The sequence below is a fragment of the Alosa sapidissima genome, chromosome 12 (genome assembly GCF_018492685.1).
Source record: "Alosa sapidissima isolate fAloSap1 chromosome 12, fAloSap1.pri, whole genome shotgun sequence".
In the NCBI taxonomy this organism is placed as follows: domain Eukaryota; kingdom Metazoa; phylum Chordata; class Actinopteri; order Clupeiformes; family Clupeidae; genus Alosa; species Alosa sapidissima.
The window spans coordinates 28180381-28206898 of record NC_055968.1 but is presented as its reverse complement, the minus strand read 5'-3'; the positions used below and the strand labels follow the sequence as shown (position 1 = coordinate 28206898).

At 41.3% G+C, this 26518-nt stretch overlaps 1 protein-coding gene and 1 pseudogene across 3 annotated transcripts; both read left to right on the top strand.

Moving 5' to 3' along the window:
- The first annotated feature begins 3000 nt into the window (after positions 1-3000).
- Positions 3001-5263, top strand: LOC121677986 (annotated as a pseudogene).
- mcoln2 (mucolipin TRP cation channel 2) lies at positions 3090-24050 on the top strand. 3 transcript variants are annotated; one of them, XM_042057851.1, is made up of 15 exons: positions 3090-3173; positions 6676-6795; positions 8162-8315; positions 8459-8632; positions 9375-9531; positions 9666-9744; positions 9832-9928; positions 10082-10181; positions 11912-12024; positions 12263-12412; positions 13253-13354; positions 13523-13645; positions 14414-14620; positions 15303-15439; positions 23540-24050. In XM_042057851.1, exons 2-15 carry the CDS (start codon positions 6725-6727, stop codon positions 23574-23576), a joined length of 1701 nt encoding a protein of 566 aa, XP_041913785.1. In that variant the 5' UTR covers positions 3090-3173; positions 6676-6724; the 3' UTR covers positions 23577-24050. The 3 variants fall into 3 exon arrangements, with proteins under 3 accessions (XP_041913785.1, XP_041913784.1, XP_041913786.1); XM_042057850.1 differs by lacking the exon at positions 3090-3173 and adding an exon at positions 5180-5268; XM_042057852.1 differs by lacking the exon at positions 3090-3173 and having other exon boundaries at positions 6692-7399.
- Positions 24051-26518: the final 2468 nt, after the last annotated feature.

The window sequence follows — 26518 nt, the reverse complement described above, 5'->3', positions numbered from 1 at the left end:
CTGAAAACTTTGGCCAAAAATGATATCTGGGAAAACTCCAGTTTCACTTTCATCAAGGGAAAATAGTTGTTTGCATTGTGACATGTTCTCCCAACGTTTCTTTGAAATCTCTGATTGGCCACCTGTTTGCTCAAGGGGTTTGTGACACCCTTCTCCAACTGTTTATAACATGTTTGTAGCATCGGTGTTCAACGGAATTATTTTTAAAAACGAAGAAAAAACGAAAATCTGTTTATCCGAATAGCCTGCTCCTTATTTCGTTGTCTTAGATTTCGCTATCGGGTGTTGTAGGCTAGGATATATTGACCGCACAATTACTTTTACAAAAGACCAGAAAACAATGTTAAGGCATTTGTGGTGGAGAAGAAGGATGATTTGTGTGTTCTTCCTACAGCTCACGGTAAGCTATTTCGTTCCTATTCCTACAGCTCTGATTGGTTAGGTCTATCCAATTGAGTGCAGAGGCATTCCCCCCTGTATCGGTTAAAACACGCCCCATAATTACGTCCCAATGGAGCAATATCAGACTTATATTCTGACTCGAATTTTGAGTATGACAACGTCAGGCTAGAAAAATATACTAGATTGGGGTAAGTTGACAAAATAGGTGTCTGTGACCTGGTGAAAGTAGCCTTTACGGAAATCACACCTTGCACCCCATAGCCTATTTCTTTGGTCATCCTCTTTATTTTGTGACAGGAACACATTGACCTCAGATCAAGGACAGAAGAAATTCGAAGAGGTGACCTGAAGTACTACTTCATGAGCCCATGTGAAATATACAGACCACATATCAAAAACCATGTTATGATCACTGTTAATTAAATGCAGGCTATATTTTGTACATTTTTAGCCCATAATTACAGGCCAATTACAGGCCTAGCAAGTGTGAAAGACCCTTGTCATTGCAATCCATTCATGACAATTATGTTTATAGTAAATGTAAGAAAGATCCCAGCTTTATTCATTTTTACAATAGTTTCAACATAAATCTTTTTGTATTGCCAAAGCTTGTCCTGTTTGGTTTTGATCATGTATCTGTTCTTGCAGCAATTTCCCTGGTATCCAAGACAAATATAATAAAGTAACTTTGATCTCGCAACATAACCCCACATAACTGTCTGGAGAACCCAGATCACAGATAGGCTAGGAGCTCAGGCTATGCAAGCTACCTAAGGGCTAAGCCCATAACCCTCAAAGACCTGCTATTAACAAGAATGGCTGTGACATAGGCCTATATCAGAGATTTTCTGATGCAGAGACACACAGCACTCAAAAAATCCTCCATAGAAATGCATGGGGTTAGTTTGTACAGAAGCGTATTAGGGTCACATGAAGAGAAAATATTTTTGAAAATTCCGTGGTAAAAGTCAAAATTTTCGAGAAACAAAGTCAGAAATAATTTCTGAGATTAAAGTCAGAATTTCTGCGAAAAAAAGTCAAAATTTTCGAGATAAAAAGTCAAAAAGAATAATATTCGAGAATAAAAGTCAACATTTTCGAGAAAGTCAGAAATAATTTCTGAGATTAAAGTCAAAATTTCTGACTTTAAAGGGACACCAGGCAAGCCTGATGCTTTTTCTCTACGAAACTCAGTGTGCTGTAAGTATGTTGGGGATGTGTGTTGGAGAAGCTTCCTGATGAAATAATGTGCTGTGTATGTAGGGGAGGGGGGGGGGGGGGCAGTGTACTGCAAGTATGGTGAAGGGACTTACTATTGCATCATCCATCCAGAGAACCAGCAAGGAGCTTGAGGGCTGGTTGAGATACGTCGACAGATCTGGCTTGCCAGGGAGATTCAAGGCCTGGATTTACCAGCATTCCATCCTGCCCCGCATCCTGTGGCCTCTGCTAGTATACGCAGTACCCATTACAACTGTAGAGGCCATGGAGAGAAAGCTTGAAGCTTCCATTCAGTGGACTCACTGAAGAGTTCATGGTGACTAGAACTCGAGAAGCCCTGCAGTACAGGGAATCCCCGGGATGAAAAGGTGGCATCGGCTGGCATCCAGGTGCGAACAGGCCGGAAATGGAGGGCAGTCGAGGCTCTGGAAGTGGCAGAGTCGCGACTGAGGCAGAAGGTACTGGTGGGGTCCATAGCCTCAGGACGCGCAGGTATTGGCTATTTCCCATCAACCAGGGTGGACAAGGCCCAGGGAAAACAGCGGCAACATCTCATCCAGCAGGAAGTGCGGGCAGGCGTGGAGGAAGAACGAGCCAGCAGGATGGTGGGTATGGGACAACAGGGAGCTTGGACTAAATGGGAGAATGTTCTGCAACGGAAGATCACCTGGCCCAACATCTGGAGAGCAGACTCCCTTAACATCAGGTTCCTAGTCCAAGCTGTTTATGATGTCCTGCCCAGTCCATCCAACCTCCATGTCTGGGGCAAAGCAGAGACACCATCCTGTCTCCAGTGTCCAGGAAGGGGATCCCTGGAACACCTCCTCAGTAGCTGCCCTAAAGCCCTTGGAGAGGGGCGCTACCGCTGGCGCCACGACCAGGTGCTGAAGGCGGTTGCTGAGAGTATAGCCAAGGCCATTACTACCACCAAGAACCACAGCAAGCCTCAGTCAATCAGATTCCACAGAGCTGGAGAGAAGCCCACTATCCAAGCGAGGGCCAGGTCAGGTCTCCTCACTACCGCCACAGACTGGCAGCTAGAAGTATAAGTATAAGTATATATACTTTTTTGATCCTGTGAGGGAAATTTGGTCTCTGCATTTAACCCAATCGGTGAATTAGTGAAACACATACAGCACACAGTGAACACACAGTGAGGTGAAGCACACACTAATCCCGGCGCAGTGAGCTGCCTGCTACAACGGCGGCCCTCGGGGAGCAGTGAGGGGTTAGGTGCCTTGCTCAAGGGCACTTTAGCCGCGGCCCACTGGTCGGGGCTCGAACCGGCAACCCTCCAGTTACAAGTCCAGAGTGCTAACCAGTGGGCCACGGCTGCCCCTCTAATTTTGTTATAATTTTAATTTTGTTAATATTTGTCTTCAAGAACTATGGCTGAGCTCCAGAAGTTGGTGGTTCGGGAGACCTGGACAACGGGTTCTCTAGATGATGCTCTCAGTAAGATACTGGTGGACTTCAAACCACATGACTATGAGGCCTGGAAATGGCGCTTTGAGGACACATTTGGAGTTGAGCTGGACACAGTCGTGAAGGTGAAAATGTTTTAGTGAACTTAACTATAACAAAAAAATTGTGAAATGTTGATTGTGAAATATTTGACTAGTAATAGAAAAAGATTTCTGGATTGCCTCTTGTAGGGAAGATGACTAGTTGAGCTGTGTGATAGATTTACTAATTGACTAATTGATGACCTGAGTCAATGGACTATGTGACTAATTGATGTGATGACTTGAGTCATGTGATGTATCAGTGGCCTATCACCTGTTGGGATGGGACCTTATTTTATCTCACTTGCTTAGTTTTGAATTGAGCCTGATGAAGCAACTGGCGAAACGCGTTGCTCAATAAAAATCACTAAAGAAATATAACAGTGTGCGGTGGCCACCTCTTTTTATATATTAACTATAACAAGTTTTAACAGCTATGCAGTTTAATCAAAGCTATGAAAATACACATTCACATCTACATTTAGTTTGGGGAATTCTTCTGAGAAGGACAAAATAAGAGCCTCAAAGACCAAGAGTGGTTCAGTTTTAACTTCAGAATGCCCACATGTAATGGTGTGAAGAAGGTAGACTGGGTGGACAACTTAAAAGGTATGAGAACTGTGTCAATATTTGCCATAAGTGTTTACATAACATTTAAATGTATGATTCATTCTCGTGTTTATGTTCTCTTTCAGAATGGTTTTTGTCGCACCTGGACTCTTCAAGATGATCCTTGCAAGAAATACTATGAAGTACTCATGGTTAATCCCATATTACTGGTGTCTCCAATTAAGGTAAATGGAAATATTCTTGTGTACCAAAGCGGTCATTGTAGATACCTACTACCTATTACATGTATCAACTGTTAATAGTGAACTCTCTTTGACATTTCCTTGGTACATCAAATATGATGAAATATTTTTGGAAAAGTCCCTTTCATTACATTCATTACATGGTACATGTCGTTCCACCTCAGTTAAGCTAATATTAAAGAAAGTGAGTCTGAGAAAATGTTGTTAAATGTTAACTCTCTTGTTACAGGCCATCTCCGTTACCATTACAACCTTCATCACAGAACCCCTGAAGCACTTGGGCCAGGGGATCAGTGAGTTCCTCAGGGCCCTTCTGAAGGATCTGCCAGTTACTTTTCAAATACTTGTCTTCTTCGCTGTCTTCATCCCTGTTGTGCTATCCACTGTGGTAATGATTTTGGTAATGTACCCAACTATTCCATACATTTTCATGCATAGAGTACGATGTTCTTATTCTGTACCTGATCTGTGTTTTTTTCTAGCATAGTTGTTGAGCATACAGGATTTAGGTTCCTTTTATGTGTCATAAGTGTTTATAAATGTGTATTCCCCACATACGAAGTTTAAGATCTATTTTCTGTAGACTTTATGCATTTAGCTACTCTGGTGTTAAAAATGAGACTCTTCAGGTCTTTTGGGAGTTAACATTCTGTGGTTATTTCTCTTTAGTACTGCATATATGGCAGTGCCCAGACTGCCATCCAGCATGTCCTTACCGGCCCGCTGAGAAGAGGTCGCAGAGATCCCCCGCCACCACCCAACAGACTCCAGGACCGTGGCCAACACCCCCAGCTAGAACAGGGAGACTCCAACGAAGAGGATGAGGACGACCAGCACCACCTGGGGGCCGGGGATGCGCCGCTCCCCATACGGGGTCTGGATCAGAGGGGTCGGGCGAGGGGAGGAGGCGCAAGAGGAGAAGGATGGAGACAAGAGGTCCGCCGGAGACCCGTCCGGCCCAAGGAGAACCAGCGGCGGGTTTTTGTGGAGACCCTGCGGAATGCAGATCGCCATTTCAGCGGAGACGAGACTGACCAATCCAGGCTACCTGAGGAAGGGATAGAGAGAGAGGGGGAGGAGAGGGAGGATGTTGCTGAGGGGGACCAGGCAGCTGCTGTTGCAGTAAAGGAAGTTCTTAAAGATGTGAAGAGAAAAGAGAAAGAGCAGCCTGTCGATAAGAAAGTCCACGGCATCGACTCCCAGCATGTTGAACAAGGCTCACAGGGGGAGAGAGGACTATGAGACCATCAGATCAGCAGAGCACAGCGTCAACACGCAGTGAAGGAGCTGCAGCACCAGAGCAGATAACATCATTACAAGGACTCAACGTAAGTATCCAGAGATTCGGGTTCTGTATAGCACTTTGAGACAAGTGTTGTATGTTAATTTTAATGTTAAAATGAATGTAATGTTATTATTTCTGTCTAGAATCAATACATGAATAGAATAGATTAATAGAATTAAATTGATATTTAGCCATCTTTTGATCCCCTATTTTGACATTTCAGATCTTATTGCTTATTGAAAGGATGATAACTGAGAAACTGGTAAAGTGACGTTCATATTTGTTGGCATATCTCATCACGCACAGTAACACCCCCCACCCAGCCTGCCTGTGGGTGCCTGCTGTTATCAAAGTCCAACAGACCTTCTTTGTGAAATTTGAGTTTTTCCCCCTCCATGCATTGTGTCATAGCCCCATGTAATGTAACTGTTGTGAGATGTGGACATGCTATTGTTGTATATTTGCTTTTATGGTTTAACTCACTTCACATACAGATGCTGGACATGAGCTAACATTTCTCCATGGGAACATGGAAGCCAAATAACATTCAGCACATTTTGTGACTAAGCAGATGAAGCCTGTGATACACAGATCCATTTACCTTCAGTTTTTGTTTCATGGCTAGAGTGTAGGGTTTCAGTCAAATCTACGGTGTACTGCTATTTTGCTATTTTACAAAGCCAGTTTTGAAGCACATGAAAATGTGGAAGGCTTTTCAGAGGGAGTAATAACAGTATGCTAATATCCTCATAATGGTTGTACATGATACAATTTTTTTTTAAAGATTTCTCAGTAACATGTTAGCAAACATGTTATCCATTAATACATAACTAACATGTGTATGTATTAGTGCTCAATAAGGTTTGTATTAGGCTACACATTTATTAGGTCTTTATTTAACAATTTCTTATTAATACTCAATAGGTCAATTATTCCTGGTAAATCCTGAATAAGCAACTAGTTGGTCTTAATGGTAGTGATCTCCCCTTAAAAAAGTGTTGCTAACAATTAAGCAACAAAACAATTAAACTGCTGTACTGTGCCAGTTAAATGGTGTGACACTCATCTGATCTCACCTGGTCTGTTAAAAGCAGCCAGCACATTAGATGCATCACAAGTACACCAAAAGAATGTTATTTCGCTTAATCTTAGCAACTTAAATAGGCACTGGGCAAAACCGCAAGCGTGACTGTGTTTTGCTGTAGAAATGGCAAATGAATATCAACTGATTGTTGTAATGCTCTGGATCAGCACCTGTTGCTGAGGTCCCAGAATGGGATTTTTATTTAGTGTGCAGTGTGCCATTCTGAGGTTAATTTGGGAACCCATGGTTTGAGGAATCCCTGATGCGTTTCCGTAGAAGATTGTAGATCTAGTGGCAAAGAATAGGGAAATGCTGGTCTTGTGTATATTTTTATGTATGACTAATGTCATGTGTTCCTGTTTTTAGGCAGAAGAGGCCTCTTCAGAGCAGAAGGACGCCTTAATAAAGAGTGGACATGTTGAGGATATTAGAGTGCCAGTTCAAGAGTGAGAATTGTGTGAGAGACAAGACTATCTCAGAGACTGTGTGAGTTAGATCACGTGTCAATGTTATTATTGTCTTTAAATGGCCTTTGTTGTTGTGTAGCCTACATGTTTGGGAATTTGGGAAGATAATTGCCTACTAATCTACTAAAATAATCTATGAATGAAATCAATTAAAATTTGTAAACAATAAATAGCTAGGCTACCTTTTTTCATATTTTGATTTGTTAAATGCTGTTAGGCCTACATGTAAAAAAATAAAACATTACACATTTGATGCAGTTCTTTCTGTGGGGAACATTCATAAAATTCATAGTTTGCGCAGATGATTATGCTGGCTTAATATTTTAAACTAGCGCTGAGTTGCCTCTGTAACGCTTTGAGGTTGGGCCATGGGGATGAGCACACCTACAGTACAGTGTGAACTTGTGTTGATTGGTCAGACGGTGCCATCGCAGTTTGACCGCGGAGTCGGACCAAACACTACATGCTTTCATTTCAGTTGTGTAACAGTTGTTATCCATCCGTGATGTAAAATGACTGAAATTGATGAAGATTATTGATTAATTTAAAACAAATTGGCCATTGTCAAATAGTTTCGAAATGGAGTTGTTTGCTACATATACTGAACCCGGGGAGTCGGTACGGTAAGAAACATCTTTAACTTTGGATCAAATAAAACGTCGGTGCTGTGTGTTGTAGGATCTACAATTACACGCATGACATACCTGTTCATTAAAAGGCTACATAACAGGTTATTGTACAGATGTCGACCGCTGGAAGTGCTGTCAGGTCAAGTTGTGACAGCGTGGGCAATTGCTGTGTGAGCAAGCCAAGTGGCCAATGTCGTCAGGACTGGAATTGTATCATTCGGATGTTTGAACAGAGCTGAAAAACACAAACATAACAATACACGATCTTTCGAAATCTGTTTTTTGTGGAGTTCCAGAGTTCACTCTAAATAAAAATTCGTGTAATTAGATCTGCAAACATGCTACCGGGTTTTGCTTGCTCAGGGTCAACCTTGGACTTTTCCCACATGAATGCAGGTAGTGTTCTTTTCACAGCACGTTCTATAACTTATTTGCACTTTTTCTTCGTTTGGAAACTCAGTTGAAGTTCAGAAAGTATAGCCTAGGCCTGCATTACAAAGCACAACTTCTGCCAAACAACCAGTGCTGTAGCCTATATAACTTGCAGATTCAACAACATTTCTTCCTCTTTCATATGAGGAATATTCATGTGACTTGGCCACTGTCAATGACAATAAAACACTGTAAAACAGCCACGAAAAGTGTAGCCCTAAAAAGGTGTCAGTAACCTGGTGTATAGCCTTGCTCACACCTTGCACCCCATAGCCTATTTCTTTGGACCCCTTAGCCTATTTCATCTTCTTTATTTTTTGACAGGAACACACTGACCTCAGATCTCAGGACAGAAGAAATCCTAAGAGATGACCTAAAGTACTACTTCATGAGCCCATGTGAAAAATACAGAGCCCGACGTCAAAAACCATGGAAACTAGGCGTACAAATCTTGAAGATCATCATGATCACCACTCAGGTGAATTAAGTGTATATTTTATCCACTTCTAGCTCACAATTACATAACAATCCATTCATGGTATGGTTATAATAAATGTATGAAAGATCTCAGTTTTATTATCTTAACAATAGTTTCAACATATTTTTTCTGTATTTCCAAAGCTTGTCCTGTTTGGTTTGAACAACCAACTTGTAGTTTCATATAAAGAAGAGAATCTGAAGGCTTTCAAGAGCCTGTTTCTAAAAGGCTACAGTGGAACAGATGAAGATGACTACTGTGTGTCAGTGTACTCTCAGGAGAGTGTCTATGACAGCCTATTTTATACAATGGATCAGGTAAGCTTATTGTGTATGTCTGTCTGCTCACGTTTCTTCCTTTTATCCCCATATGCATACATCTCATTTCTTCCCGTCACTACATAATCCTGTCTGTGGACAACCCAGTTCACAGCTCTCTAATAGGAGTTTATGGACATATACAAGGCACCTTTAACCCTAAGGTTTAGGCCTGGAGCCCTCAAATATCTTCTATTAACAGGAATGGCACCTGTAACATATCATGTTAAACTGATGACACCTAAACATGTTGCAAACTATTTCTGTGACTGTTTTATGATAGTTCTTTACTTCAGCCTTCCCCTGAGTTTCACATCACAACACTTTGGATCATTGGTAATTCCCTTAGGTGAACTCTGCAGAAATGTCACCTTACAAAAAGGGCTCAGACAGTGTGCGAGTGAGCCCTCGTGCACTTCACAATTTGACAGTGGGACAGCCCTAAATCCTCAAATTTGACGGGAACACACCTAATATTCTGTGAGTCAATGAGTGTGGACATTGAGATTGGGCCACTGTTGGTCAAGGTTCAATTTGTGGATTTTATTTACCAGAACAGTGTTTCAGCACTGTTAAGCAGTCACAGTGGAGGGAGAGAGTGTCCAAAATGAACTCAGAGACTGTCGTGTTAACTATGAGTCTTGTTCAACGGTGCTTTCAGGAAACGCACCCCAGCTTAAATGAAATCAGCCACTCTCCTGCCATTTCCGTATGCGTAACCACAGGCTTGTGGTGTTTGCAGTTTGCCAGGTTACGTGAGCTGACGGTGGGCCCAGTGAGTTACGCAGAGCAGGAGAACGGAACCCTGGTGCCACTGACCATCTGTAAGGAATACTACAAGAAGGGCTACGTGCAGCCCTCGGACGAGTACTATGACATCGATTCCCAAACAGAAACAGGTCAACCATATGATATGTGATGCTTCGTTATACTGGGGCAAACATTCCTCCTTGCAGGATGAACCAGACAATGGCTTAAATCTCTGGCCTGATGTGATATTTTTTTTCCTTCTTTCCAATTATCTCTTCTGCAGTTTGCTTGAGTCTTGATCCCCAACACATGGACTCATGGAAGAAAGACAATGCATCTTTTTTCAATCTAGATTTTTACAGGTAAATATATTTGACACTGAAATATTCTGTATTTTTACACTGAAAAAAGTTACATCATGATGGCATGAGGCTTTTTGTTAAATACAGGCTTATTGACATGGAGATCTCCTTTCAACTAAAAGGAATCAATCTACAAACAGTTCGTTCTCGAGAGCTACCTGACTGCTACACTTTCAGTGGCACTGTAAGTTTAGTTTTCTTCTGTTGTGTTGTTGAGCCTTTATCTTCATGCTTAATTTTGCTATTATTAGATCAATTATTAGATTTATTAGATCAATAAAGTATCTATCTATCTATATGGACAAATCCACAAACTGATTAACAATTCATATTTCAGATAACCTTTGACAACAAGTGTCACAGTGGAAAGGTAAAAATATACCTGGATATTGATGCTCAGAGCAATGCATGCAAAAACTGGAGGATCTCAGGAACTGGTATGCACAGTGATTGTTGAATTAATGCAACTGCATTTGTTTTACCATATGTTCAACTTGTTGGTTGTGGTTGACTAAACTGATTAAAAGCAGGGATAGTTATTCACCTGGAAGGTGTGTGTGTGTGCGCGCTTGTGTAGTCACTTTTCAGAACCAATTAGGGAACTGAAAGTGGTCGAAGGAAATCGTGAAGCTTTCTGCGCGCTATTGGAATTATAACAATTGATTATAAACCCCTGTTAAACCTAATAAATCTTATTCCGCTTAATGTAGAAAAGGTTCACTTCAATGTAACATTACTATCCATAGTAAGCTGATATACTCACAATATAGATTATTTGTGAGAATGCATAACTTGTTTTCTTATTACAATCGTTTACTTCTAGGAATATTGTTACACAGGTCTCTTCCACGGCCGGTTTTACACCGGCAGTTCCTAAAAACACAATTAGTAGTAGCCTACTAGTGCTGCTGAAAGCTGGACAGATGCTAAAGTGTTGTCTTGGACTGCGATACTCATCAGCGTGCTAAACAGTCCATCAAACCCTGAGCTACAGAGGGTTCAGGCTGAGCTAGGGTTTGGCCATCTTGATCCAGACCATCGCTGACAAACTGTCCATTGCTATATCACCTAATAGCCTAAAGTAGACAGTTCTGCTGTAGCTTACCACTTCAGTTGATTAGCTTCTACGGCGGCGATAACTTTATCCTAGCCATTCATTGTGGCAACACTGTTACCTAGACTACGACTCTGGTCAATAAGTACATAAAAAGGCTATGCGGGTGCAGAGCTTAACAATTTATTTGTCAGGTACAAGTTATTCATCCAACACATTATAGAAGTCCATCTAAATGAATAATGTGAAAGTTACAAAGCAGGTTAAAGGAATACTTAGGATATCATACAAAACAATCAGAGAATGAACATACCCAGCTCAGAGGATGATGGCTACACACCTGGGGTGTGGGAGTTCTGACTACAGAATGGCTCCTAGAACATTGTGTCAACTTCCCTTAAATAGGCTACCCAATTTGTGATTGGTTGCATTGATAGGAATCACATGGTGAGTTGTTGATTATACTGAGACCGTTGTTGTAGTGAGACCATTAGAGTGAATCAATCAAGACATGACAATGCATTTGATTACATTTCCTGTTCCTAGTTAAAGCTGCAGTTGGCAAGTCTGACGGATTGAAGGGACTTAGCCAAAATGTTGAATGTTTACAACTCTCATGCCCCTCCCCCACTACCACGAGCACCCTCTCATCAAGTTTGTGATCGTCAGTGTGCACCAGACTGTGATTGACAGTCAGATCTCACACAGCCCTGCTCTGATAGGACCAGAAGAACCGGGAGCTGTGGATTTTTGCAAAACAAATAACAGGCTCTAGGTGGAGGTAGAAGTGCGTTTTTTTTCTTCTAAAACTGGCTGATTTATGTTGTTCTGTCGGAGCATAGTGTCGGTTTCAGTGAATATGATCAACAAAATCTTGCCAACTGCAGCTTTAACTTCTCCTGTGGACATGTGATGAGCATGTGCCAGTAGGCAAACAATTTAGACCCACACTTTCATGAAGCAGAATAACTGATCAAAAGTCCACATATGATTGAAAGGATTATCATCAGCCCGGGAGTTAGGACCCTTACACTTGCGGTTGGTGTCACTGTGGAAAAACACACACAATAGTGAATTTGTCCAACTTTATCTTCTGGTCTCTGTGTGTCCTAGCTCAGAAGAACACCCACTACCTTCTGGTGTTTGATGGCTTTGTTATCGCTGTGTGTCTCATGTCGGCTGTGCTCTGCACACGCTCCATTGTCCTCGCAGTCAAGCTACTTCAGGTAAGTGTCAGTTAATCTCAGGCCGTCACAGTGGATAATTATTAACAGTACACACATCTTGACTACCATATCTTGCCACAATCATATCCTCTTTATTTGAACTTCTTTGCATTACACTGGTTTTTAATAAAATAAAAGAAAAAAAAATGTTGGATTATTAAACATTTACCCACAATAACTATAAACTTAAACCCCACACAGAAACTTTAATAATAAAACAGTCTCTTTCACTTTCCAGAGGTTCTCAAATTTCATTCTTGAGAATTATAACCGCTCTGTATGTGACGATGACAAGAAGGAGTTCTTGAATGGCTGGTATGTCTTGGTGATCATCAGTGACATTCTGGCAATAGTGGGCTCAATACTGAAGATGGAAATTCAGTCAAAGGTACTAGTGATTAAAAACAAAACTGGTTGATGAAGTTCTGTGGTTTGAGGTTTTTGGTCTTAGCACATCAAAGTCTTTTGCTTATGTGTTATGTACTTATGTAATTGGCGATGTTTTTAGGATACAGATTGCCAGGTAGTGCAATAAATGACCCTTTGAACCCATTATAGTTCTCAACAGTCTGCAACAGTATTACATGACTGAAGTGGTATTTATTACTTGACTGAAACTGAGTTGTCTTCCTTCTAAACAAACTGGTGTCAAGTTCACCAGGTTCAGATACACCATTAGAGCATGACGACCAGGAAGGAGACAGAAAACATCTGTGTGACTCAGACATTACCGTAGATATTTGGACTTTGGAATGAGATTTCCATGAGATCACAGTGCATGACAATATCAGAGTCCTTTTAGGCAAGTCCCTCCACTCGGCAGCCATATAGCAACGCTTTCTGGGCACTTATCGGGCATCCTATTCAGCAGAAATGCGCGTGCGCAAGGCTTTACGACACCAATCTTGCTCCAGCAGCGAGTTCACAACATATGATTGGGAAGATGTCTTCACAACACAACATATGATTGGCTCAATGTATTCAAATCAAACCACATGATTGGCTCAATGTATTCACATGTCGAAGTTTTGCCGAGGAAGGGGTGGGATATGTGTAGACAACGGCCATATTGGCGTTACAAACTAACCCCATGCATTTCTATGGAGGATTTTTTGAGTGCTGTTTCTCCTCATTAGAAAGTCTCTGACAATATTGCGTAGCCACTGTTAGAATAAGACTTTGCCCATGTCAAACAGCTGAAAGCAAATATTTACCTTTCACCCTCCAGAGTCTTACCAGCTATGACGTGTGCAGCATCTTCCTGGGGACGTCAACACTGATGGTTTGGGTCGGCGTAATCAGATACTTGGGGTATTTCCAGAAATACAATGTATGTTAATTAAGTCACGTTTCCCTCAAATACACATGCAAAGCATTTTAACGTGTGTGACCCATAGTGACCGCTTCTGAGTAAAAAGCTTGTGTGCAACAAATTTGTTGTCGTTCACTTTCACACTTTCCACTTTCTGCCCTCAAGCACATCTGTCTCTGTCCTCAGGTTCTCATCCTCACCATGAGAATGGCCTTTCCCAAGGTGCTGCGCTTCTGCTGCTGTGCAGGGATGATCTACCTGGGCTACACGTTCTGCGGCTGGATCGTGTTGGGGCCTTATCACGAGAAGGTACCATACACTCACACCCAAGGATTGGGCTGTGGACACTAGATACAATGGTTACTGTGCACATCTGGTAGCAATGGTACAGTTAGTTAATTGGGTTCTTTGAGTTCACATTCACTGGGTATGTTAAGGTATACTCAATGATGGTACCAACTTACTGCCACTAGATGGCACTAGACTCTTGCTGTCTTATGTAAATGACCCATACCCCTAGTGGTAATGCGATTCGTAAACCAACCATATGCATATGTCTCAGGAATTGAATGACCTCTATATATAGTATTGCTGAGCCCAAACCCTGGAATGTGCTCCAAGACACAAAAAAAGTTTGGGTCTTTGAAACTTATGAAAGAAGTCCCATATGTTTGTAAAAAGAAGTCCCATATGTTTGTTGTGTCCCATAATTAAGAAAGTTAAGACATATAACACATTTTATTTATTTTCTTTCTAACCACAGAGTATAGAGTTATTGTTTCTAGATCAGTGTTTCTGCGGACACCTTTTAATGTGATTTTATAAATTGCTTAAGTCTCTGTTACATTTTGGTAAATGAATAATAGTAGAAAAGGCTTAGAATGTTGATTAGTATTCGCACTGAAATTGTGGTCAAACTAGTTAAAAACTGAAAAGAGCTTAAGCTTAGATGGTCTCTAAACACATTTATTTCTGAATGATTATGTGAAAGACCCTCTACTGATTACAAGTGTTAGCTCTCGCAGCTGTATACATTTGAACAGTTCCCTTCTCTGCTCTCTGCTGCCATGCGGCTAGTTTGAGGGCCTGAGCCGGGTGGCAGAGTGTCTCTTCTCGCTGGTCAACGGAGACGACATGTTCACCACCTTCGCCCAGTTCGAGGAGAAGTCGATGCTGGTGTGGGTGTTCAGCCGCGTCTACCTCTACTCCTTCATCTCCCTCTTCATCTACATGGTGCTCAGCCTCTTCATCGCCCTCATCACTGACGCCTACGAGACCATCAAGGTAACTCGGCACAGTGCAGCGAGGGATTATCCTACTCTGCTTCTCACCCCTAAACACGTGACGAGTACGGTGCCAGCACCAGCAAGGCCAAGAGTTCAAGCTTTACACAGCTTTTCAACCTTTTTCGACTGTTCATCATTGTTTTTGCGTCATAGTGTCTGCTAAATACAGTTATAAGACAATTTAAGGATTGACTAGGTTTGCTGTGAACGTGCATCACAAGACATTAAGAAGTCTCTCTCTTAATGGCCTCACTTGATCACTCTGGGCTTACTATGGAATGGCCAGTTCCTCAGTTTCAGGTGAAATGGAGAAATGGAAATTTGCAAGTTCTGGCAAATTTATTGTTTTTGAAAGATTCCTGACAAGAAAATTGAGTTGTAACTATTCAGATGTGGGTTTGGTGAGTTGTTTTGGTCATATTTAAACAGATTTGTCTCTCTGTTCTGCCATTTTAACAAGGAATTGAGGCACTGAATAAAGCATTTCACTGGCAGTGACCCAAAATCAGAGTTCTTTAGGAATTACTGTGCGTGTGTGTGTGAGTGTGTGTGTGTGTGTGTGTGTGTGTGTTTGTGTGTGTGTGTTTCATATGGTAGCTGCAAGAGGATGAAGTCCCTTGCCCCTCTTGAAAGTGCCCCATGCCACTTATTCTGAAGGGATTTTTTCTGCCATTCCACAGAACTACCAGAAAAACGGTTTCCCCATGACCGACCTGCAGAAGTTCCTCAGAGAGCAGAAGGATTTCCCCCATGCTGAGGAGGAGCAGCACGTCGTGAGCCAAACAGCCAGCCTCTCCAGCCTATGCTGCTGTAGAAGGTATATCCAATCTCTGTCATCAGAAGCGGAGGATGGCTTCCTCCTCCTTGAGGTTAGCCCACTGTGGCATGAGAAATAAAATTAGTGGTGGGAGAAATGCGGACACGCCCGACCAATGTGCTGATTACAGAGAAATGCAGGGTTACTCTGGGAAAGGCCTTTCCCTTTGGCTGCAGAGGCTCCGCGATAAACAGACAAGCGCCCGAGACAAACTACAGTGGAGGGAGAGAGTTGTTCCACCACCCCACCACCCCATCTCCTTCCCCTTCCATTCCTCTTCCCCTTCCCCAGCCAACCATCCACCTCCTCCTAAGCCATATTTGTCTGCTGACGTGGTATACAGCTCTCTATTCAGTGCTCCCAATGAGTCTTCAAACAAGTCTGAACCAAAATAGATGTACTGCATAGCAGTACAAAATATGACTGCCGCTCAGTCCTGTACATCCATTCCGCGAAAATAAATCATATAAATGAATTTGTCTCCATCTTCTACTCCATCCCCCACTCTTGAAACTTTTGTGTATGCTTGTTTGGAATGTGTGTTTGCGGGCCGCACACAAAGTAGCCTACTGGCGCTGCAAAGGTGAATAGATTTGTAGCACTTGCCAAAAAATTTGTAGCATTGTTATAAAACCTTCAAAATATCTAAACAATCACAAGTAGGGCAGTTCATCACAGTCCATCCATTGCATCTGGACTGATTGATGAAAGGTACACCTGTAGGCTACATTGTATTTGGGAAAAGCAGAAGGTAGCAGCATAATGTATTTATTTATTTATTATTAAACAAAACAATCCCTGTCAGTTCCATGCAGTTTTCAACAGCTATCAAGAAGAGAGGTCATGTCATGGATTTTTGTGAATGTTTCTTCTTCTACATATGAATAAGTTTAGTCATCTAGTTCATATGATATTCAGCTTTATTGTCAATGCACAAATTAAATACCAGTAGTCTAAAACAAAATGCCGTTTTACCCAGTGGTGCAAATAACTGACATGTCCAAAAGGGCCTTCATGAAATGCTAGACTGTTCATACACATTTTAACGGGCCAAGTTGAAGAGCTACTGTCCGTTATTGTTTGTGCAAATAATATGCTGATTCATGTTCCTTGGATTTTGCAACTATGAGGTCCATGGTTAACCCAAGCTCAATCTTTTAAGAAATCGAAAAGGAATCGCCGGCAGATCAGGCTGAGTTCACCCAGCCTAGTCCATGGTAGGCGCCCGATAGAAATATTGTTTAATTTTGCCATTGAGATATCCACGCGACGTGTTCGCCCCCGGTTTCAGAGCTATTCTAAATGCAAAAATGCATAGAGGGAGTTATGACAAAACCGTGACTGTTAACAAATTATAAGCTATATAAGGTAGGCCCTATGCTAGGCCTATTACACAACATAAATTGTCACTAGGCTATGCTGGCGACCCAAATAAAATCTCCTTTGGGAACCAATGGCTTACAGTATCAAGCGGACTTAAGCTGCCACCTCTTGGCGAAAAGTTAATAGTTTTGCATATCAGTAGTAATATGTCACGCAGCTGTGTGAATCACGGAAAGCGACACTTCTAAATGGAAGCCAACCCACTGTACAGTAGCTCAAGGTCTATGGCAAAAGCAGCCATAATGAAAGCGTTATCATTGTTTGGATACTTCACACACACACACGTTTTTTAATCGCATAGACTACTACTACCAAGCTGGAATCAAAGCACATCGACTCCCCTCTCACACACCCTAAACACGCACTTCGAACAAACAAAACGTCTCAGTCTCACGGTATAGCCATAGGCAAAACTGTATTGGACCGGTGTAACGTTGGTACTAAATCATCCATCGCAAAGAATGATTTTTGTAGCACGTGCAACAAATATGTGTAGGTACAGCCCTGCCCTGGATACGTGCGCTCTAAAACATTTGGTTTAAATGGAGATGTAGATCACGGGTGCGTTAATAAATCTACATTGCGGCGAGTTGACACAAATTATTCACTTTGACGAATTTATGTAGTTTCAGTCCTAGTTACTTTACTTTGAGCCATGCTCTTCCTTACTTGAATCACCTTTGAAAATAGAGGATTGAAGTAGCCTATATGGGTGTTTGGGAATGAACGTTGACTCAGATGCTTTTTGAGACTTTGAGCTAAATGTCCCAGCCCGGTGGATGCATCATCAGGTTATCTTTCAGGTAGCCTATATTTTCCATTAGAAAACCATCACGTAGCGAACATGTTGTGGCTAACTCATTTAGCTCCTGTTAGTAGCCTAGGTTATGGTTATAAGCAAATGAGATGACAGTCGAAAGATGCAATTAGTGCTGTTATCAATTCTTGGTAGCCTATAACCGCATTTATGGTTTTCTACAAATACATCAATAATCAAATTGGCCTCTATCACTCAACCAATGCTAACGGTAACATTATTATGACCGCCGCGCAGCGAAGCGGCGGTCATATAGGTTTAGTCAGATTTTTTTTTTTTTTTCTTTTTTTTTTTTTTCTTTTTCGCATGCCCAAATTTCCGTCAATGAGTCCCGGGACACTGAAAGACCGGGGTACACGAAACTTGGTGGGCATGTAACCCCACATGGATAGCATGGAACCATCGTTTTTCGTTTTGATCTGTAGCCCCCCCGCTGGACTGGACCCCCCGAAAGGAGGGTAGGGCAGACACAGTTTTCTGTGAATATCTCGAAAACCGTAGGGTTTAGGAGGACCATTTTTTTTTTGTATGTTGATCTCAAGGGCCATGTCAACTCATTCCATAACCACTCATTTCATGTATAGCGCCACCTAGTTAAACACAAAAAAGTAAAAATGAGGTGTTGTAATTGAAGGTATCTGTGACCTAACATAGTCAAAACTGCACGAAATTGGAAGTGTAGGATCATTATGACACCCTCTGTATGCACGCCAAGTTTCGTGGAATTCCGTTCATGGGGGGCCACACAATAAATTAATTTATGTTACTATACACCAACTGGCCTGTAGGTGGCCGGAGACAGTTTTCTGTGAATATCTCGAGAACCGTAGGGCCTAGGAGGTCCACCTTTTTTATGTATGTTGGTCTTAAGGGGGCATGTCAACCCATCCCATTACCACTTATTTCATGTATAGCGCCACCTAGTTAAAAATTAAAAAGCAAAAAATTTGGTGTTTTCATCTCAATATCTCTGGCTGACAAGGTCAAAACTGCACGAAATTAAAAGTGTAGGATCATTATGACACCCTCTGAATGCATGCCAAGTTTTGTGTACTTTCGTTCATGGGGGGCCTTACAATAAAATAATTTATGTGTACATTTAGTGACGTACACCAACAAGGATTCCCGGGACACTGAAAGACCGGGGTACACAAAACTTGGTGGGCATGTACCCCCACATGGATAGCATGGAACCGTCATTTTTCGTTTTCATCTGCAGCCCCCCCGCTGGACTGGACCCCCCGAAAGGAGGGTAGGGCAGACACAGTTCTCTGTGAATCTTTTATGGTATGTTGGTCTCAAGGGTCCACATCAACCTGGCTCATAATCACTCATTTGTGATTTCCCCCCCCCCCCCGGTAAAAAATGAAAATCAGTAGGATTAAAAGAAAGCCAAAATAAATATTCATCATCATCATCATGGCTGCATTTTCAGTATTGGCGAGAAGTAGTCGTTTGTCCACTAGATGGCGCATCGTTGCAGTGAGACGTAATTTTGTTGGAAGTTAAAAGTGGGTTGGAAAAAACAATGGACTCTTCATACAAGGACTGTAATTTACCGCAGCGAACATCTAATAAGGATAGGACGATGTTCACATGAAGTGTAATTCCCATTTCTTCTTGAAGCCGAAATAAATCTGAGGATGTTTATCGGACATGCTTGGTTTTTACTGCAGGTACGTTAATCTTGTAATATCAATAAGGACCTAGGTAATGTTACCGTTAGCGTTGGTTGAGTGATGGAGGCATTTGATTTATTGCATTTGTAGAAAACTATACATGCGGTTATACCAAGCAAATGTATAGCAGCACTGTTTGTATCTTTCGACTGTCATTTATTGCACGTGCTACAAAATCATTCTGTGCAATGGAAGATTTACCAACGTTACACCGGTCTGATACAGTTTTGCCTATACATGTGTGAGACTGAGACGCCTGTTTATTTTGTTTTAAGTGCGTGCAGGGTGTGAGAGGGGAATCGATGTGCTTTGATTACAGCTTGGTAGTTGTAGTCTGTGAAATTAAAAAGCACGTGTGTGTGAAGTATCCAAACAATGACACCTTCATTTCATTATGGCTGCTTTAGCAAAACACCTTAAGCTACTGTGTAGTGGGTCCCATTTAGAAGTGGCTACTTCATTCGCGCTTTCCTTGACTCATGGAGCTGCGTGAATGTTATTACAACTTTTCGCCACGATAAGTCCGCTTGATACTGTAAGGCGTAAGCCATTGGTTTCCAAAGGAGATTTTATTTGTGTCGCCAGCATAGCCTATTGACAATTTATGTTGTAAATAGGCCTACCTTATAATCCTACCTGTAGCTTAGGGAAGCTTTCTATTAGGATCTAGTTTGTTAGTTACCGTTTTGTCATAACTCCCTGATGCATTTTTGCATTTAGAATAGCCAGAGCGTGTATATCTCAATCGGAAAATTAAACAATATCGGGTGCCTATGGACTAGGCTGGGTGAACCCAGCCTGATCTGCCCGCTATTTATTTTTTGATTTCTTAAAAGATTGAGCTTGGTCTGATGAAAGCCAGACTAGCCATGGACCTCAGTTAAACAATGCAAGGGAACATGAATCAGCCTATATTTGCACTAACAATAACGGACAAAAGCTCTTCAACTTTGGCCCGTTAAAATGTGTATGAACAGTCTAGCGACGCATTTCATCAAGGCCCATTTGGACATGTCAGTTATTTGCACCACTGGTTAGATGTAAAACAGCATTTCGTTTCAGACTAGGCTACTGTTACTTAATTTGTGCATTAACAATAACGTTTCAGACTACTGTTACTTAATTTGTGCATTGACAATAAAGTATTACATGAACTAAAGATGACTAAAATCTTATGTAGAAGAAGAAACATTCACAAAAAATCCATCCATCCAAAAATGACCTTTGTTTTTGATAGCTGTTGAAAACGGCATGGAACTGACAGAGATGTTTTTGTTTAAAAATACATAAAAAATAAATAAATAAATAAATAAATAACATTATGCTGATACCTTTTGCTTTTCCCAAATACAATGTAGCCTACAGGTGTAAGTGACCTTTCATCAATCCAGTTGCAATGGATGAACTGTGATGAACTGCCCTACTTGAGATTGTTTAGAGATTTTAAAGGTTTTATAACAATTCTACATCTTCTTTGGCTATTCTACAATCTATTCACCTTTTCAGCACCAGTAGGGTACTTTCTGTGCAGCCGCACACACACACTCAGGCATGCCAAACAAGCATACACAAAAGTTTCAAGAGTGGGGGATGGAGTAAAATATGGAGACAAATTGAAGTGTGATTTATTTTCACGGAACGGATGTACAGGACTGAGCGGCGGTCATATTTTGTACCGCTATGCGGTACATCTAGTTTTACCTACTCTAGGCTATTGATATAATTTAAGATTAACGTGGCCTACCTGCAGTAAAAACCAAGCATGTCCGATAAACATTCGCAGATTTATTTCGGCTTCAAGAAGAAATGGGAATTACATGTCATGCAGAAATCATCCTACCCTTATTAGACGTTCTCTGCGGTAAACTACAGTCTTGTCTTTGTAGGAAGCGTAGTGTCTTTCCAACCCACTTTAGATTAACTTCCAACAAAATTACGTCTCACTGCAACGATGCGCCATCTGGTGGACAAACGACTACCTGACGCCAATACTGGAAATGCAGCCAAATTATTATGATGAATATTTGGTTTTCCTTTAATCCTACTGAATTTGTAATTATGTATCGGCTGTTGTAATTGCCGATACTGATGGTATGTGCGTACCTGTGTGTGTGTGTGCGTGTGTATATGTGTGCACCACCATCTACAGGCCAATGAGTGTACAGTCACTAAATGTACACATAACTTAATTTTTTTAGACCCCCCCATGGATGAAATTCTACGAAACTTGGCATACCCCCAGAGAATGTCAGGTTAATCATACACATAAAATTTGGTGCAGTTCTGAACATCTTCACTGAAGAGAGGGGCGATTAAAGCAGAATGATATTGCATTTTCATTTTTTACCGGGGGGGGGGGGGGGGGGTGCAAATCACAAATGAGTGATTATGGGCTAGGTTGATGTGGGCCCTTGAGACCAACATACCATAAAAATTTCTTCATCCTCGGTGCCACGGTTCAGGTAGTTATTTAGGAAAAACTGCATTTTTTGGGTTTCGGGGGGCCCAGCATGGTGGGGGAGTGGCCCCCGGGGACCAAACGAAATTTTTCCGTAAAAGTCTAGTGGGGCTACATACCCATCAAATTTCATGTGCCCCGGTGGTTCGGTGTCCCGGGTATCGTTGACCAAAAATTCAGGAAGTAGATGACGGGGAAAAAAATCCCTATATGACCGCTTCGCTAGCTTCCTTAAAAGGGTAATGAGGTGTAAAAGCCCAATAGTTACACTAGTGGTTATATACAAATAAGCCTATTGTGATTTTGTGCCTTGATTATTGCCTTGATTATATAGTGGAGTGGAGTGCTAGGGTATTTCCATTGGAACACAAGCCTGAGCAAAATGTGTTAACTGTACGGTAATGCTTTCAATAATAACAATTTGTCTTAGGAGCGCTTGCGAGCGTAAATGTTAGTTGCAACTTCAGATATTTGAGAATGTAGTCTTAAGATGCTTTTTGGATGGGTTGAAAACACAGTTTTCGCTCTTCTGATTCGATAAACATATGTGCTTCATGGGCAGCTCTCTGACCTCACTGTTTGTTTGTCTTTGGGTGAGACCATATCTCCTCATAGGAGCTTCAGATGCAAGGATATCCCCCACTGTAAATGCACTCATGGGTAGACCCTGATAAAATCTGGCCCTCAGCTATTTAGCTAGAAGACTGTGTGAGTCCATTTAGGGCAAAATGTTTTGCTTTCAATCTGAGATATTTGCCAATCTGCTGGGAACCCTTTTTTTCCTTCACCACCGCAGTTGCCAGAAGGTTCTTGTTTTGTCTGGGATCTTCACTGGAATTTATGTCCATTAGTATTCAACAGATTTCTCAGTTGCAATCGTAGTTGTAATCTACCTTGTGATATAACTTCTTTTTTTTGCCAAGCCAAATGCAGTTTCCCAGAAAATTATTGCATTTAGGTATATAAGTATGCATAAAGATTCAACTAATGGAAGGAGAATTTTGCTTCAGCAATCTGGGAGCAATACAGTCCTAAAACTATTTATACATATTTATATGGTACACAACAGTTCTGATTCAGTTCTGTAGCTATATAGCTATAACTTTACGTTATGTGTGTCACTTATTTTTACTCTATAAAGCTCAATGCTCTTTTGTTGAGTATACATAATTGTTATGTACTGAATAGTGGATGCATTACACCTCACAGTAAAAACAGATGCAAATTGGTTCACTCAATTTTCAAGTATTCTTTCTTTTGATACATTATAACAATGACAATGACAATGAGCCATCATTATCAACATGTTGGACCATCACTTGAACTTTTCTTAAGCCTGTTATTGAAAAACAAAGACAATAGGGAACTTCTTTCTTCTGATTCAATACCAAAAAGTCTTGCACCTTGAGGGACTTTTAGGTATCTTTGTATAGAGGAAGCAGATCTAACGACTGGCAATTTTTTTGATGAAATAGATGTCTACAGTACACTTCCCTAAAGAATTCACCGCTGCTGTAATTTCTTTCTGACAACATTGTTTTAGTAATTCCATCTTTGCCAGGAGGTCAAGAAACAAACTTGTTCATAGTTAGCTATACCACCCCACCCATACTTCTTCTATCTTTTCTTCTGCATGAATGTGAATTCTCATCTTGCCAGTTAAATAATGGGAGAACCTAAATGTAATATCATATTCCTAATAATTGCAATCGTGTAATTGTGACCATTGGTGTCACCTTTAATTTATTGTAATTCTTTCACAGCGCTCCAAAAGACGACATGGATATTCTCATCAGCTGACGTCCTGAGAAAACATGTGGAGAAGAGAGGGAGGAAGGGAACTAGTGACACTGAACATCATGCTCAGCGTAATGCTGCCTGGCTCGGGAACATTGCGGGTAAAATGAGACAAAACCCAGGTTAATGCATCCAGCGGAGCTCGGCCGACTGAGATCACACCAAATGGGTCACTAACGTTTGGCTCACTAACGTCCATCAGTCCAGTGTGGATGCATGCATGATGAGTGGGTCCAATCATTGCCCCATTTGCACAGAGATGAGGCCAAAGGTTTATATTGTTAATGTAATGAGAACGGCTGAATTACCCAATTGTGCATTTCCTCAATTGCATGAAGAGTAATATTATCCCAGCAGTTTAAGTTGTAATGTGAGCCAGCACAAAGTGCTGTAGTCGGTAATTGCTTCCTGGAATTATTTACCAAGTTTGTATGTAATAAAGTCACGTGACACTTCTAAATTATAACCATTTCCAAATTGTGGGCATACAGTATCACTTCCTCTGCGTCTCTCACTATTGGTATAATACTCTTTTGATACATTTACTATAAAGTTAAGAGTCTTTTAGATTTGGGTTAATTTTGAGATGATTTGTTCCACTGAGCATTCCAAAAACCTACTGATGATCTTTTGGGTCTCCTTTGGTTCTGCTTCCTAGATTCTTAGGACCACACTGCCTGTAACTGTCCGGGATGAGTTGCCTATTAGGCCCACAGTTTCTGAAACACTGGTGTTCTCCAGAGATAAGGACAGGTAGTGTTGAGCATTTTCAATGGAGAAATGCTCAGAGAAGTAATCCAGGTGCTTGTAGGATTGGATCCAGTGCAGCTACACACAGCAAAGGAGAAGCGCACCGAGCATATGTAGCCTACTCAAGAGAACCAGTGGTCGTACAGCAGGCAGTACCCAGGTGTGTGTTTCTGACAGGAGACCATCAGATTGGGGGTCTCAAGAAGCCAACGTCAACATCAAGAATGAGAAAATGTAATGGTTCACCTTGCAAATATGCAAATATGAATACAAGTACAGGTGAGTCAAGCAAAAGAAGGTAGATGTCTCAAAAATAGCTCTTAGAGTGCCACACAGGAGGAAGTAGTCTCATAGTATTTGTTAATCCTCATTTGTGAGTCGCTTTGGATCAAAGTGTCTGCTAATTGCTAAATGAGTAAATATAACTGTAATGTAAATGTGGAAGTAACCTTGAAGTGGAAGTAACCTCTAACTGATCACAAATGAAAGAGGTGTATAAAGTTTACTTCCCTAAAAGTGTTGAAAATCAAGAAACTTGTTCTTTCATTTCATTTCATGCTATATTTGCTCTTTTGTGTAAGGACAGCGCTAATCCTAGAAATAAATGATTAATTAAACAGTTAACTCTCACTTGGACCATTCATGTTGCCTTGAAAAGTTTTGCAGTTAGTGCTGTCATAGTGATTCTGCAGGAAAGAACAGGAAATGTGCGGCAGAGATTCACAGTTCATAGTTTCCTGTTGCTTTTTGGCATTCGAAATAACACATCATCATTTATTTTGTTACATGCCCATTCAAGACATCCACAGTCTGTGTCTTTGACATAATACAGGCCCAACACCATGCTGAGCATTCTACATGGTTCTACAGTTATTTATTTATTAATACAATGACCAGCAGATGATACTCTGGATATCAGATTCCTGACAGCATTCACCTTCACAGTCCGACAATACATACATGCAGGACATGACCTGATACAGGGAGAAAAACCCTTAAAATTTGTAAGAAGGCATAAATAGATTAAACAAGTTCTCAAACAGAGTTACCTAAGGTTGGGCATTTAATGTAGCTGAGTGGGAAACCACCACTTACTGGGTTCTCTGTCCGGAGAGTTGAAAGTGTCGAGATGAGAGGGGGACTTCACCTGAACTCCAGGTGTGCCCTTGTATTACTTAGTCACTGAAGGGCTGCTCCAAGTATTGCACATCCGATACCACAGAGTGTTTGTCTGACTCAGAACTACTTACTAATGACTCGGTAATGCCCACGAAAATATTTGGACCTCTTTGTAAACCAGAGAAGGCGTTTGTTGGCAGAGTTGGCGTTTGAATGTTAAAAAATGGCCTGCCTTGACCCACACACAAGATGTTTGAACCAAGATAAATATCTATGAGGCAAAGTTCAAGTAAGTGAAAGAGGTGTGTGAGTGAATGAGTGAGGGATATGCCGAAGACCCTCTCAAGGCATAACACAGTTTGTGGCTCCACTTTGTCAGCAGCACCAATGCTTATCTCCACAAAGCACCCACCCATAAACAGGGATGTTGAGACAAGTCCAGACCTGACCCATGTGGGTACTCATTAGGGGTGGGTCTGAGTCACTGCAGGGCATCACTCTCTAGTGAGTCTGATGGAATTTTCTCACTTAGTTCCACCAACCAAGCTGGTTCTAGCCGGCTGCCTGTTTTGCCATGATGTTTGTGGGTGGGGTTTGGAGGGGTTGGGGGGTTCCACTTATTACACATACAGTGACATCACCCCGTCATCTCCTAAATGAACCAAAACAGAAATGGAACTACAAACCATGAAATAAAATAAAATCTTGAAATAAAATCCGCTGTTTAATCAGAGGCTGTTTGTGTATGCTTAGGCTGTTTGTGTATGGCTTATTATTATTATTATTATTATTATTATTAATAATAATAATAATAATAATAATTAATTTGCATCAAATGTTCCTTCTTCATGGAAGAGTTGTTTAATTTTAATAGAACAACAAACACCTTGTTAATGAGCGTGGAAGTGGCATAAAATACCAAATAAATAATCTTAAACGCAAAGGTTGCGTAAGATGAACGTATTGTTAATGTTTCATCAGGTCTTTATGATCTCCTCGGTAGGAAAATCAGCTGTAGCTTGGCCCAGTCATAAATTGCGCAACATGTAGCCTAATTGCCCCTTGGTCACAGAGGG

Coding starts and splice junctions, on each gene's coding strand:
- mcoln2 (XM_042057851.1), top strand. CDS start 6,725: ATGTTGAGGATATTAGAGTGCCAGTTCAAGAGTGAGAATTGTGTGAGA. Junction 13,355..13,522: donor GGTATTTCCAGAAATACAAT/GTATGTTAATTA, acceptor CTCTGTCCTCAG/GTTCTCATCCTCACCATGAG. Junction 13,646..14,413: donor TGGGGCCTTATCACGAGAAG/GTACCATACACT, acceptor CCATGCGGCTAG/TTTGAGGGCCTGAGCCGGGT.